Source organism: Monomorium pharaonis, chromosome 2, assembly GCF_013373865.1.
Source record: "Monomorium pharaonis isolate MP-MQ-018 chromosome 2, ASM1337386v2, whole genome shotgun sequence".
Classification (NCBI taxonomy): Eukaryota; Metazoa; Arthropoda; class Insecta; order Hymenoptera; family Formicidae; genus Monomorium; species Monomorium pharaonis.
In genome coordinates this window covers 25,473,761-25,486,904 of record NC_050468.1, presented here as the reverse complement: position 1 = coordinate 25,486,904, position 13,144 = coordinate 25,473,761, and the positions used below count along the sequence as shown (strand labels likewise).

General features: G+C 39.6%; 1 protein-coding gene across 2 annotated transcripts in view; it reads left to right on the top strand.

Annotated features, from left to right (window-relative positions):
• The window catches only part of LOC105836684 (transcription factor AP-2-epsilon), a 106,265-nt gene that overhangs the window by 68,905 nt on the left and 24,216 nt on the right, over positions 1-13,144 (top strand). For both annotated transcript variants that reach the window (XM_028194224.2, XM_012680882.3), the window contains exon 5: positions 11,838-12,036. In XM_028194224.2, coding sequence (XP_028050025.1) covers positions 11,838-12,036 — 199 coding nt within the window. The remainder of the gene's footprint in view (positions 1-11,837; positions 12,037-13,144) is intronic.

Sequence of the window (13,144 nt, the reverse complement as noted above, 5' to 3'; positions counted from 1 at the left end):
TTCGACTTTACAATTAGTGTATTATTACAGAAAGATCAGTGTATTTATTTCACTGATCAATAAGTTATATGACTACTGAAAATCAGTGTATTTTCACTGACTTCACTGATTTTTCACTGATTGTACTTTAGAGAGTGAAATATTGATTGTCATACATATAATTTGTAGTAACAACATTCTAACAATTTTATTTGAAAAATTTAAGTCTCATTGTCAAACAAATGTGATTAGCCTTCATATGAATAGGCGCTCAGAAGAACCTTTTTTTTTTTTTAACTTTTCTTTCAAAGAAAATTTTTATTTCACTAACAGTTGAGATACTTTTGTCTCATGTCATTTAGATTGATTAAGTGTAAGATATGCAATATTACAGTTGTTAATCATTTTTTATATCTAAATCATTTTTACTATAGCTGCAATTATTATTTTTTTCCAAACCATATCACACGGAAAAAATGATTTTACTAAAGTATCTAAAAATTTGAATGTGTGTGAATACAGTTTTGAAAATAATTGTTAGGCTATTAAAATAATTATGAATCTCAAAACTTGTAGTATTACTCATCATGCTTGATACGCATCATCTTATATACACCTACGTCAAAATAAATTTCTTTTCCTAAGTGTGTATATAATACTGACAGTACTTAAAGTCCGTTTATTATTAGCCACGGATGTTTTTTCCGACTTTAAAAAGTTCAAAATGGAACGAAAGTCACGCGTTATCCATTGATCGTCAGGAAGAGTTTTTTATTATACATATAAAAGATTACACAAGATCGTTGATCCAGTCTTGACGTAGTCTTCAACGAAACTAGAATCAGCAGGCGCGCAGAGTTTACTTGTACTTGTTTGCAAAATCCACGCGAGCGCGGATGCAATAATTGCGCATCGCCTGTCGGTACTTTGTGAGTGCCGCGGCTATATCAATTTATAGGGTATCGATGCACCGTCGTAATAATCGACATTATATAATCACGTCATAAATCATACGTAGGTGCGCGCGCCGCCGAGAGTGTGCCTCTCATTAGAATCATGGCGGGACGGTTGCATCGCTCGCGCACGAAATGATTTCTCTAAACAGCCCGCGGCTGTGGATAATAGTGAATCGCCAGGCCGGCATCGACGAGAGTTTCTTTTCTCAAACTTACGACGCGGGTGAATTAACGACGGACAATCAGTGTACTTATTTGTCACCGATTCGTTTACATTTGTCATCAGCTTGCGCTCCTCTTCCTCTGCTTTTTCCATTGATCTGATTGATTTTCCATATTCAGATTTCTTTCGATATACTCTTCTGCTTTCTCTCTCTCTCTCTCTCTCTCTCTCTCTCTCTCTCTCTCTCTCTCTCTCTCTCTGCTTATTTCTTTACTCAGCAGTTCCAAATTTAAAGCTCGAATTTGATAAAAGTAACGTCGTAATCTCAGTAGAATTTATTTTCAAGATTGAAATGCAAAAACATATAGTAGAATACATACATTAAATAATACGTCATAAAATTTGTTCGACTTTTAATGTTATAATTAAGACTCTTTCACAATTATTTCTTTACCTTTACAGTAAGATAATATAATATGAGGGAGAAGGAGGGAATTAATTGTTGCGTACCTTGACACATGACATAAGAATTTTTAACTAATATTTAATTTTTATTTGGATAGATTTTTGCTTTAGACTCAATCGTTATTTATGATTGTTGAAGAGAGGATTCATATGTAATGTATGAATACGAAGTGCATCTTGAGCAATTGCTATTGGAATAGAGAATTGCAATTAATAATATAATAAGAGAGAAGAGAGAGAGAGAGAGAGAGAGAGAGAGAGAGAGAGAGAGAGAGAGGAGATAATCGTTTTTATAATATTAATGAATCCAGGCGTTGCACGTGACATGCGCCAATTTTAATGCGTACTATCTGCAAGTCATGAACATATATCAATTTTGCTATCTGTACATCTAAATGAACATTTCAAGCTACGTCATTGCTCAATCATCGAATGTGTATATTGATTGTAGAGACATTTCGTCAGTTTGTTTCCTAATTGACATACTTTTCATTTGTCATGTTCTTTTTAATTTAGAAAAAAATCGTGAAGCAAGTAGCTTTATTTGCCAATAATACTTTACTATAATTAATGTATTACAATCAGAGAAAGAGAGAGAGAGCGAGAGAGAGAGAGAGAGAGAGAGAGAGAGAGAGAGAGAGAGAGAGAGAGAGAGAGAGAGAGAGAGAGAGAGAGAGAGAGAGCGCTAACGGAATATCGTTATTTGATAATGTTAACAATACTTTTTCAGTATTTAAAAATGACATTTATACACAGACATTATGTAAGCGGTTGTTACGCGAGATAATGTTATTAACTCGATTTAAATAACTTTCTATTTAATGGGCCGGCAATTATGTGTCCAGAAATTACATGTCGATGTATATCTCATCAAGGACCTTGAATACACGCCTTATCCATGTTGTATCCATAAAAAGTTCTAATACGCTATCGCAAGATTTCCTTTCTTTTTTTTATCAGTGTAATAATACCCCTCTAATAATGTGAAATTAAACTTGTTTCCGAGGTTTCAAGGGCAATTGAAAAATGAATGTATCGTTGTTCGTGTAATAAATCAACATCAATCCAACTACGCCGTATTAAATACTATTATCGCTGCCTTTTTAAATTTTACACACTTGCCTTTTGTGTATTGTTCGCTAATGCTCTTTCTGTAGTAACAAGCACCGCCATTATCTTAAGAATCGGAACTCGTAGAGAGTAACGGCATGAAAGATCAATGGAGCGCGTATCGAGAAAGAGAGAAAGAGAGACGGTGCTCTGTTCAGAGAAACACGTCGACAGGACGAACTTAGGCAACACGAGAAAGTAACTGGATCGAAAGAGATGTTCTCGTTTCCTTTTCCTTTCCTTTTATTTTTTAATCCACAATTTTATAATGAAAGGCCCCTACGACCGCTCATTCATCGACGGGCTACCGATCAAATTGGAGCACAGCTGCTTCGCCTTAACATATCATTACGTTATTATCTCGTTATTTCTTTTATCGAATTCAATTAAAATACTGCATTCAGTCTTCAGCTTTACCCTAGATGTCTCAATCGAATTAATTACTCATGCGCCTTTTAAACATTTAACTGCATATTCATTCAATCGCATCTTGATTGCATTATCTTTTGGTACGGATGAATATTTTAGTAACGGCAGGATGAGAACTTGAAAAACGGACTCTTTTTCGGCTTATTTTTAATATTACAAATATTACACGGAAGAGTATAATAAAGACTATGTGATATTAAACATAAATTCTGAATGTTACTCCAAGAGCGATGCAAATCGGAGTACCTGCCTCAATTATATTATTTTGTGGCTGTGGCTTCTGGAGAACAGGCCAAGTTTAATAAGTCGTCAGGTAATTCTTCATGTGATCATTAACTTTATTCTTACAACAATTATTCGGACAATGCTTCGTATAGATAATGATCGAAGTAGAGATTAGAGCGTTTTCTCAGTTCTAAAGTTTATCAGATCCGCGAAAAATCACGAGCAATAGATTGCCAATAGCGGCATAAATTGTAGGAATTTACAAATCTCCCCAGGATTCGAAATAATTCGGGTTAATTTTATTAGTGATTCAACATGACAAAAAAAGGGAGAGAGAAAGAGAGATAGAAAGAGAGAGTCATTGTATAAATATAAACTTCATACAGCATATGAAACAAAAATTAAATAAAGTTATAAATCAAGTTTTAAAACGTAACTAGATTGTACATACAGTCACATATCTAATTGTCCAGACATTAAATCTTCATTTTATACTATAAAAATTTACGAAATATCATAATTTTTTTCCGGGAAGACTTAGTCGAGTTTTTTCCTTAATAATATTATTAAATTTAAAAGTTATAATCTTTAATGAATTTGTAGTTTTAATAAAATAAACTTCTACATTCTGTATTTGAATAATTGTCTTCGTAACTGTATGTGTATATTTATTTAATAATTATAGATCCGTCCTTGTTTTTACGGCATGCAAAAAATAACCGTGCAATGTACATATGACAGTCTAATGGGCTCTAGATGCGACTTTAACGACGGTATTGTGTATACAGATTTGATTTTGACGCGGTATTGACGAATATACCGACTTCCTTCTTTTCTACCGGAGATGCAGTCTGCATATTATCGCGTGTCCACACGTAGTTCTCACGACCACACCGGTTTTTGCAAGAGAACGCACGCACGCCCACCTGGTGGTGGAACTGTCGCGTTTCGCCACCGTCGCCGCGGTTGCTTCATTATTGACGGTCAACGTGTTTCGGTCCTCCTAGCCTCCTCTTGATCGTCATTCCGTTGGAATGAAAATTACACCGGCCTGACCCGCAATCGTTATTATAGCCGCTGAGAATACGCCTGCAGAAACGCTGCTACTGTACCGTACCGAGCGAACGTGACCCGTACATACGTGTCTATTGCCGGACTTTTCTCAGGCATTGGAAATAACGGCTCGTCTACTAGGAACGGGAACGCAGGGGGGACAGGCACAATGCAGTTAAATACCTGGACACAAACACCTAGGATCGCGACGTTCATCGTCAAAGTTCGTCGCAATCAGAGAGTCGGTGTCGAGAATGTTACCTTGTTAATGTCACTCTTCTACGAAATTGAGTTTCATGAAGTGGAAAGAGGGAAAGAGAGAGAGAGAGAAGAAAAGAAGAAAAAGCGACAGCGATTTATAACACGAGGTTTGTAATAAATGCAGCGAGTCGCCGAGCATCGCTTTTAGCCTCGCATTTGCATCGCTACATTTCTCCGTGTACCGGCAGTGTATCTGCCCGCGCGCACGCGAACGATTAATTTCTTCTTTGGTTAACCGCGTGATCGCGGTTGTTGTGACTCCTTGTTGCAACGCGAAAGAAATCCCATGGGGAGAATATAAAGGGCGGGGGGGGGGGAGGGGAGGAAGGGAGGGAGGCAATCGACGGAGGTGATCGGCTGAATAGTGGACGCGACGAGCGGAGAAGAACAAGACGGGCCTCTCTGAGCGTGCGCTTCGCAGCGAATCTCCGCCTTCGTATCGTCTCGGGCCATTGTTGCTTATGATCTATCTCGTTAGGCATTCTATGAACCGCGGTCTCTACGACAGGGAATACCTGTGGCCGCGATCAAAACCGACCGTGGCAACGCCGTTGTGCAACGCGTTGTGCGGAACGTTAACGTTTGCGTTACTTAACCGCCGACTGAGATCTTTCTTTGATCGGACCGAGGCTCGCGAGCGGAGCGGCGAATCTAATCTCGCGAGTATCGCATCTTTTGTCAGGATCGCCGACGCGTCGATACATTCATCTTCGATGTTTCCTCTCCCCCTTTTTCCCTCCCCCTTTCACAGAAGATTCTCTTATTTATTATCGTGATTGTCGATTTCAGCGAATACCTCGGCAGAGATCTCGATCGAATCGTTTTCCCAACGAAAATTTGTTGCTGCTTCTTTCTCTCGGCCGAATTTTATCTATGAAAACCCAAGTGTCGAGAGTGTTTCTCGTTTCGAAAAGCGAGGGTTTCGACAAGCTACCGATTTTTAAGCGGGGAATTTTAGAGCCGCGTATATTACTGACGCAACGATACCATCTCGAGGTTTCCATTCAACCTCGTTTCAACGAACGGATTAGCCAACAATCTCTCGATGAACTAAGTCATACAAATAGACGCGCATTTATCGCGCCTGACGGACGACGAAAGCTTTCCGCACCGATTTCACCTTGCGGATCGTATTTATCTTATTTAACAAGATCCCCCACTCGTACGAGCTATAAAATAGAAACGACGAGCGGTTCTCCAGCCGAGAGAGAGAGACTCTTGTTGACGGCTAAGCGACCGCTTATTGTCATCACCTTTGACTCTCGACAATGTTACTGCACTTAGGGACGGTTGTAAAGCTGCAATATGTTGTTCGAACGCTAACGTCTAAGTGCGCGACAGCTTCGCCTTTTACGGCAAACTACCTGTCGGACCGTTGCTACTCAGCAGCCAACGGCGATGAGATGAGCAGCTGATCCGCGTGGCCGCATCGATTTATCACTTTTCCACGCTATCGACTTCGAAGTGGAATTTAATTAAGCCGCCCACGGCTCACGACTCTCTCGCGGCCGATGGTTTTACGAGGCGCTCGAGTCGATGAGCCGCATATAGCTGCAGTCGCGTTTCCCAATAATCCTCTCACGAAACACGCGTTTGAGCCGACTCCTAATTAGGATTAAATAGAAACGATTATGCAAATCGGGATTCGCTTACCGCGGTCTTGCACACGCCGTCTGTTAGTTGCGCTCGTTAAGATCACAAATAAATCTCATGGTTTACCCGCGGTATCGTTTACCTACTCGTTGAAACTGTCGTTCTTATCCATCGCGATAAAATCTACGTTGCGTTTGCCAATTTTCGTGGTGTTATCAGAATTCATAATATTCTCAACTACTATGTACGTAATAACCATGTTACGTACATGCTTAACATTCATAAGATGTAATATCGTTCATTATCGAGCATGTTGGAAATTTTTCTAACGTTGTTTAGTTTGCTTGCTACATGTAATCTATTTTTAATAACACATATAATATATGATGCATCCGATGTATTTGAAAATTACTTTGTGATCTTAGCATACTATAAATTTTCACTTAACTAGACGTATATATAACATCCTCAGGCATTCAGAGGAACAAGAAATTATACCGAAGTGTGTATTACGTAACTGAATACATTAATCGATACGGGGAACACGAGTCTTATATTCTAGCTACAGATGTAATATTTTTTTTAAACATGAGTATTTATTGTATACATTGTAAACATCATGTGCTTTAAAATAATTTTTTATCTTAAAACATTTTTTTTGTTCAGTCAAGATTCGAAATCTGTATACAGTACAAATTTCAAATTGCAATTATTATTGAATTTTGTCATTATAAATATCATTCAAGTAAATAAATCATTCATCAACAATTTAAACGGTTTTCTGTATCCCTTGTTTTTAATAATGTCTCTGAAAATTAAAAATTTAGAATTTAAAAGAACGTAAGAAAAATTTAGGAATTATCTCATTATACAGCACTTCATCTTAATACTTTTGCAGATCTTCTTACGTTTCTCTAAACAGAAAAATTTTAAGTTTGGTTTTGTATTACAATAAATGTGAAAGAGAACTCTTTTTATATTTTTCTAAATAAAAAAATTTAGAAAAATCTGTGTTATTTTACAACAAAAATGCGCAAAAGGCCAATGTACACGAAATAATTCTTATTCACTTATTCTGCTCACAATACGCTTCGCGTACAATTCAAAACAAGAGAAAACCTCGTATTACGAGCCGAGTCTTCTCATAGGTTTCTTCGTAGATATTTCTCGGAACAGACGCGCAAGAACGCGAAGACGCAAAGAACGTAAAGTGCTTCCTGTGTCATGGTCGCGCGTGATTCAGGCTGCTGTGTAATCGAGAGACTCCAGACGGTATATAAAACGATTGCGAACAATATATATACGAACTACGCGCGTTGCGCCAGTAAACTTGGAGCATTATTATGGGATCCTAACGTTGCACAAGTTATCGTCGAGCTGCAATTATTAATCGAGGGACAAACTGCATGACGTTCCGTTTCGCGACGCTGCTGCATTCGCAGACTTGAATTTGCGATAATGCGTTGACAAATTATCTAGCGTTATTTTCCCGAGCGCTATCCAAGGTCTGAGATACAATGCGATGGCAATTTCATAAGAAAGACACACAAGTGCGTATCAAGTGCGTCGTTGCTCGAAGAGAAGCGGAGAGCACATCTCGAAGCGAAGGCGTACGCGATTAGTCATCTCGATAACTCATGCACTCGTAGATGCAGTTCGCTCCTGAGTACATTCAAAATTATCCTTCATCAGAATTCCATAATTACTCGTAGCGTTCCCGAAACGGGACGAAGGAGGAGGTATCTATGTTTTGTCCATTCCTTTTAACGGTTCCGTCAATACGTTACGCAAGGGTTTAAAATAGACGTGTTAATCGACAATGAGATCGATTTAGATCTCACAAATCCGTGTATTCTTGGTTGTCGAATTATACCCGACGTAGGAGGAGTAATTAATAGACGATAGAGAGAGAGAGAGAGAGAGACCGATAGTGGTCGTGTCCGTCCGATGAGTGAGACGATTTCGCAATTCACACGGCAAAAGGTTACGGCAGCTCACGATAATTATACGCTTTGCACTACCGACGCCGAGCCCGCGAGTAAAATAAGCGAAGCTGAGCTATCCTCATTAAATAAATTAATAATACGTTCGTAAACCGTTACTGGAATCGAGATAAGTGTTGGAGATAGCAACATTGGACGGCTAGAAATCCTCGCAGCACTTAGGCGTCTCTAACTGATGTTCTCTAACGACGCGTACGTGCCGCCGTTGGTACTTGACGAGCCGAACCGTAACTGTCTTTCGGAAACTGCGCGTTTCGCGATAGATTCGCGAGATTTCAATTAAACGCGATCGTAAGTTAGACGATTAAATCAGGATTACCAAGGCAATGACAACAATTCGTGTTACAACAATACATCCTACATTCATAAATTTGTTACTTATCTGAAACGATTAATCCTTCTTATTGTTAGCGTTAAAAAGATAACGTATCAATTCATGAGTTTAAAGGATTATTAGATAAAAAAGTACAAAAGCATAATAGAGTTCGCACAAAATGTTTTCGTGAAATTGAATTACTAATTAACTATTATAGTGAAAACTGTGATTACACACGCGTTAAAATAATAACATAATTCCTTCTTTTAGCTTGCAATTTTATTAAATTAATAGTTAAAATCTGCATACAGTTTTACTTCAAGCACTACAAATATCATTGGGATAAGTATTGTGAAAAATACTTTTATATCTCCCTTTTTCAATAACATGTAGTTAAAAAATCATCAGTGATGACTCTATGAATTCATTCAAATGTAAAGATCACGCAAGACATCATTATGTTTGCAATCAATTGTAGTCCATGATGCAAGAATATATATTACTGGAGTAAAAATACAAATTATCGAATACACTCGAATCTTGAAGTACGAGCAAGATTAAAATCTTCCACAAGTAATACAATGTTAAAGATCGACCGATAGCAGAGGGAGAAAGAGAGATGTATTTTTCTGCAAAGGGGAGGGGGAAAGGAAGACATTATCATATCTCGCAGATATTCCTAAGTACCAGAGTGTACGTCAAGAAAAAAAAAGGGATGATACTCGTCTTAATGTAACCCTTATGAAACCCATACTTAACGTATCCGCTAATATCAGACCTGGCGAGCGACGAGGAGGGAACGCACGCTTGATGCGCGAGTCACGGAGATCGTGTAGCCGTCGTTTTTTTTTATCCTCTCTCCTCTTGTTCCTCTCGACCGACATCATTTCGACGTTACCAAATTGTCCGACTAACGCCGACTGCCAGGACCGTTACGCGTTCGTTCCCCCCTCCTCTCTCTCTCTGTCTATTTGCGGCTTCTTCTCAACATTATAATTCATAAGCTCGACAAGTCGACCTATTTGATGCGCGCGGAAATTGATTGTCCATTTGACCCACCGGATCGAGACATTGACGGGGATCGATACCGGCAGTCATAGATAATACGGACAACTTGTTTACTTTCTCGTTCGTGATGCCCCGCCACGGCGAGGATGTGTGGACTGGACGATTTCTTCCGTACTTGAACGTCAAGCTGCGCGTAGCTCTCGTTCGCCTCTTGGCGTACAACTCGCTGCGACGCTTTTACGACGTTTACGTTTCGCCGCGCGATAGATCGGGAATGGCACGCCCGGCAAAAATGCCGTGAGATATCTATCGGTTAGATTTATAGAGCCGTCCCCGTGTATCTGTCATAACACGCTGACATTAACTGGCTGGATGACGGTGCATTTAGTCGAGACCCCGGCGATGTATCAAGCGAAACGCAGCGATAGTTAGCTGATATTAAGACAATAAATATTCCACGGTAAATTTCTCTCTGTTCGCACAGACGGGACTTCATTTTTCTCTTTATTATGCCATTTAAGTTAGATGTTGTACATTTGCGCTCCCTGCACATTTAACCGGGGAAACTTTCCTTTAAACAGAGGTTTCTTGTACTGCGTTGGGGAATTGCGTTTCTCTTGATTAGTAAAAAGGACGAAGTCAGATTTCGTCTCTCGTCCAGCGGTTTTCACGGAGATGTAAAATTTCGACGCAAGATACATCCCTCGTGCATTGGCGAAGATGAAGAGCCCCAGCGAGTTATAAGTTGACCATCTCTTTGCCATGTAATAACGCGCTTTGTCCGGGCCCCAAGGCACGATATTAAGCATTCCAGGGCAACGATGCAATAATGCGGGGCTATCCGATGCATAGGAGCTAAAACAGGAATGGTACCGGCGAATTTAAAATATTCGCCCAAGATATTGCCCTGATCACGGTTACGCACGCCAATACAGAGAAAGAGAGAGAGAGGGGAGGGGGGAGGGAGAGAGAGATGGAGGAGGGAGAAGGAAGGAGGTTGTATAACATAATTTCGGATCGGGATCTTTGGTTCCGGTATTTCTTGCTCCACCGAGTCGCGAATCTCTCACTTTGACCTACGAGAATGGACTACACTGCAGTCTTAACTGGATTATTGCATTCCTCCGCCCGCTGGACGAAACTGATTATTATCGTTCTGTCGACGGGAACGAAAACGGCGGGGGATCGGGATGAATCGTGAGAAATCCTACGACATCGATCGGCGTATACCGGAATATTTATTTCTCATTTCCGGAATATAACGAACTCCATTAATATTAAAAAACTCGTTTAGACGCCCGTTAGATGAAAAAGTCGGACTGGCCCGATAACTCCTGGAAATCTTTCCTCGACTGATTAAAGCTATTAAGTCGCGCCATTACTCCGATTGCTTGTCGATGACGTAACGGGAGGAGTACGTAACGGTTGTACTAGGCGCACGAACTGAAAATCGATCGATGTGGATCAGCGATGTGAGTGATACCATTCATTTATTTGCCGAGATGTTCCAGCAACCTTGCAATGCGATCCATATATGTCGGCAATATGTCAAACGCAAGATACTTGATTAGCATACATCACACATATATTAAATAAGATAATTAGGTGGTACACGAAAAGAGTAGCTCATTGATATTTTGTTATTATAAGCAATTATATAATCCATTAAATATCTCATACATATCATCTACTGTTTTATTGACGTTTTAAGGTTCTCTTAGCCTGTTGATTTTGTCTAGAAATAGTTCCTACACTGAGAAAAAAATATTGTTGATTTGACAAAATTTTTCAACTAATTCAAAATTTTGTCAGTTCAAGAATTTATGCATTTAACTTAAATGTACACATTTTTATTCGAGTATTTATATAGTTAATTGAAATATATAAACACTTGATTAGACGAAATTTAACTCAGTTGGAAAATTTAGTCATATTAACATTTTTTTCGGTGTAGTTTTATTTTTTATTTCAATTCTTACGAACAGTCCGATTTATAACATCTATTCTTAAAATATGATGTTAAATGAATGATTCTAATCTTATTAATACTTTTAGTAGAGATCTGCAGTTTTATTGACATTTTAACATTTTATTAACGCACAGCACCTGTCTATATACATAGTTCTCTCTATTTTAATTTTCATTTATTTTCTATGAAATTTTCTATATACCACGAGTCATTTTATAAAGTACGATATTTGTCAAATGGATATTCTTTCAATATTTTTGATGGAGTCTCAAGACCACTCTAATGCTTACATTTTTTTATTTTGCAGATATGAAACCTTCGGACAGGAGCGAGAAGGCTATGTTGTCCGGAAACGCGCAACCGTCGGACGTATTCTGTTCGGTCCCAGGACGATTATCGTTACTAAGCAGCACCAGCAAGTACAAAGTTACGGTAGCGGAGGTACAAAGACGACTCTCGCCACCGGAATGTTTGAACGCGAGTCTCCTCGGTGGCGTGTTACGAAGGTAAGAGATCGTTTTTTTTAAAGCGACATGAATCTCGCCCATATTTTCTTATCGTGTTTTCCCGTCGCGATAATTTGATGAAAAAAAAAGGGATTCGTCGATTCATAGATGCAATAAATTCTTCTCTTTTTCTTTCCCTGAAACTACTCCGAGCAATTATTTTGACAGAGAGAGAAAAAGAGAGCGGTTCATTCATCCGTTTTTAATCAAGCTTCTCCGAGCCTCGGGCTCTTCGTAACCCATAAGCGAACCGTTAGGATAATTTGGCATTACACGCAGGAGATTAAATGTCATTGCCACAAGAATAGGCGGCTTTCGTGAAAGTTCCCAATGTCATTGTCTAAAAGGAGTCGATATAGGAATCATGACAATTGAATTGAAGAAACGCCAAAGTTTGAATTTACGAAAGTCAAAATTTTGAGCAAAAAATTCCTCGATTCTGATTCAAGAAATTTACAGATCTAAAAAAAAAAAATACAAGAGTTATCTTATCCAAGGTATCGATACTAATCTCCCGTGGTTTCGTTCCACTTTAAACCGATCGTAGCGCGCGTGGAATGAAAATAGGGCCCCGGTCGTGATTTCTCATGGATATTCCCCATCGCGCGTGAGGCGACGCGAGATAACGAGTGCACGCGGTGCATCCCGTTTTCCACGGATGAGGCGCATTGAAGACGCAACAATCCCCGCGCTCGGTCCCGGATATATCGCGCTCTTACGTTACGACTCGCCGTCGCGTCGGTTGTTGCGGCCGCGGGTAAGAAATGAAATACGAAACACACGCGGCGTTACACATTACCGTCGACATTTCCGGCCCCCGTATCGAGGTAATCGGTATAACTGATTCGCGGCGCGCGATCGGGACAATGCGCGCGCGTAAAAGATCGCGAGACGCACGCTGTTACACGGCTTTATCCGCGGGACTAATTAATAAACCTGCACATTCAGCTCATCCGGTCCTCTCTCACGCCCAACCGGGCACAGACAGCCACCTGATTTATAGATGCTCCTCATGGGAGAGCACTTTGCCTTTATCTGATTCGCCGGTTTTATCCGGCTAGAGCACCGCTCAAGTTGCGCAATGCTTTATCACCAAAGGCGTGGATAA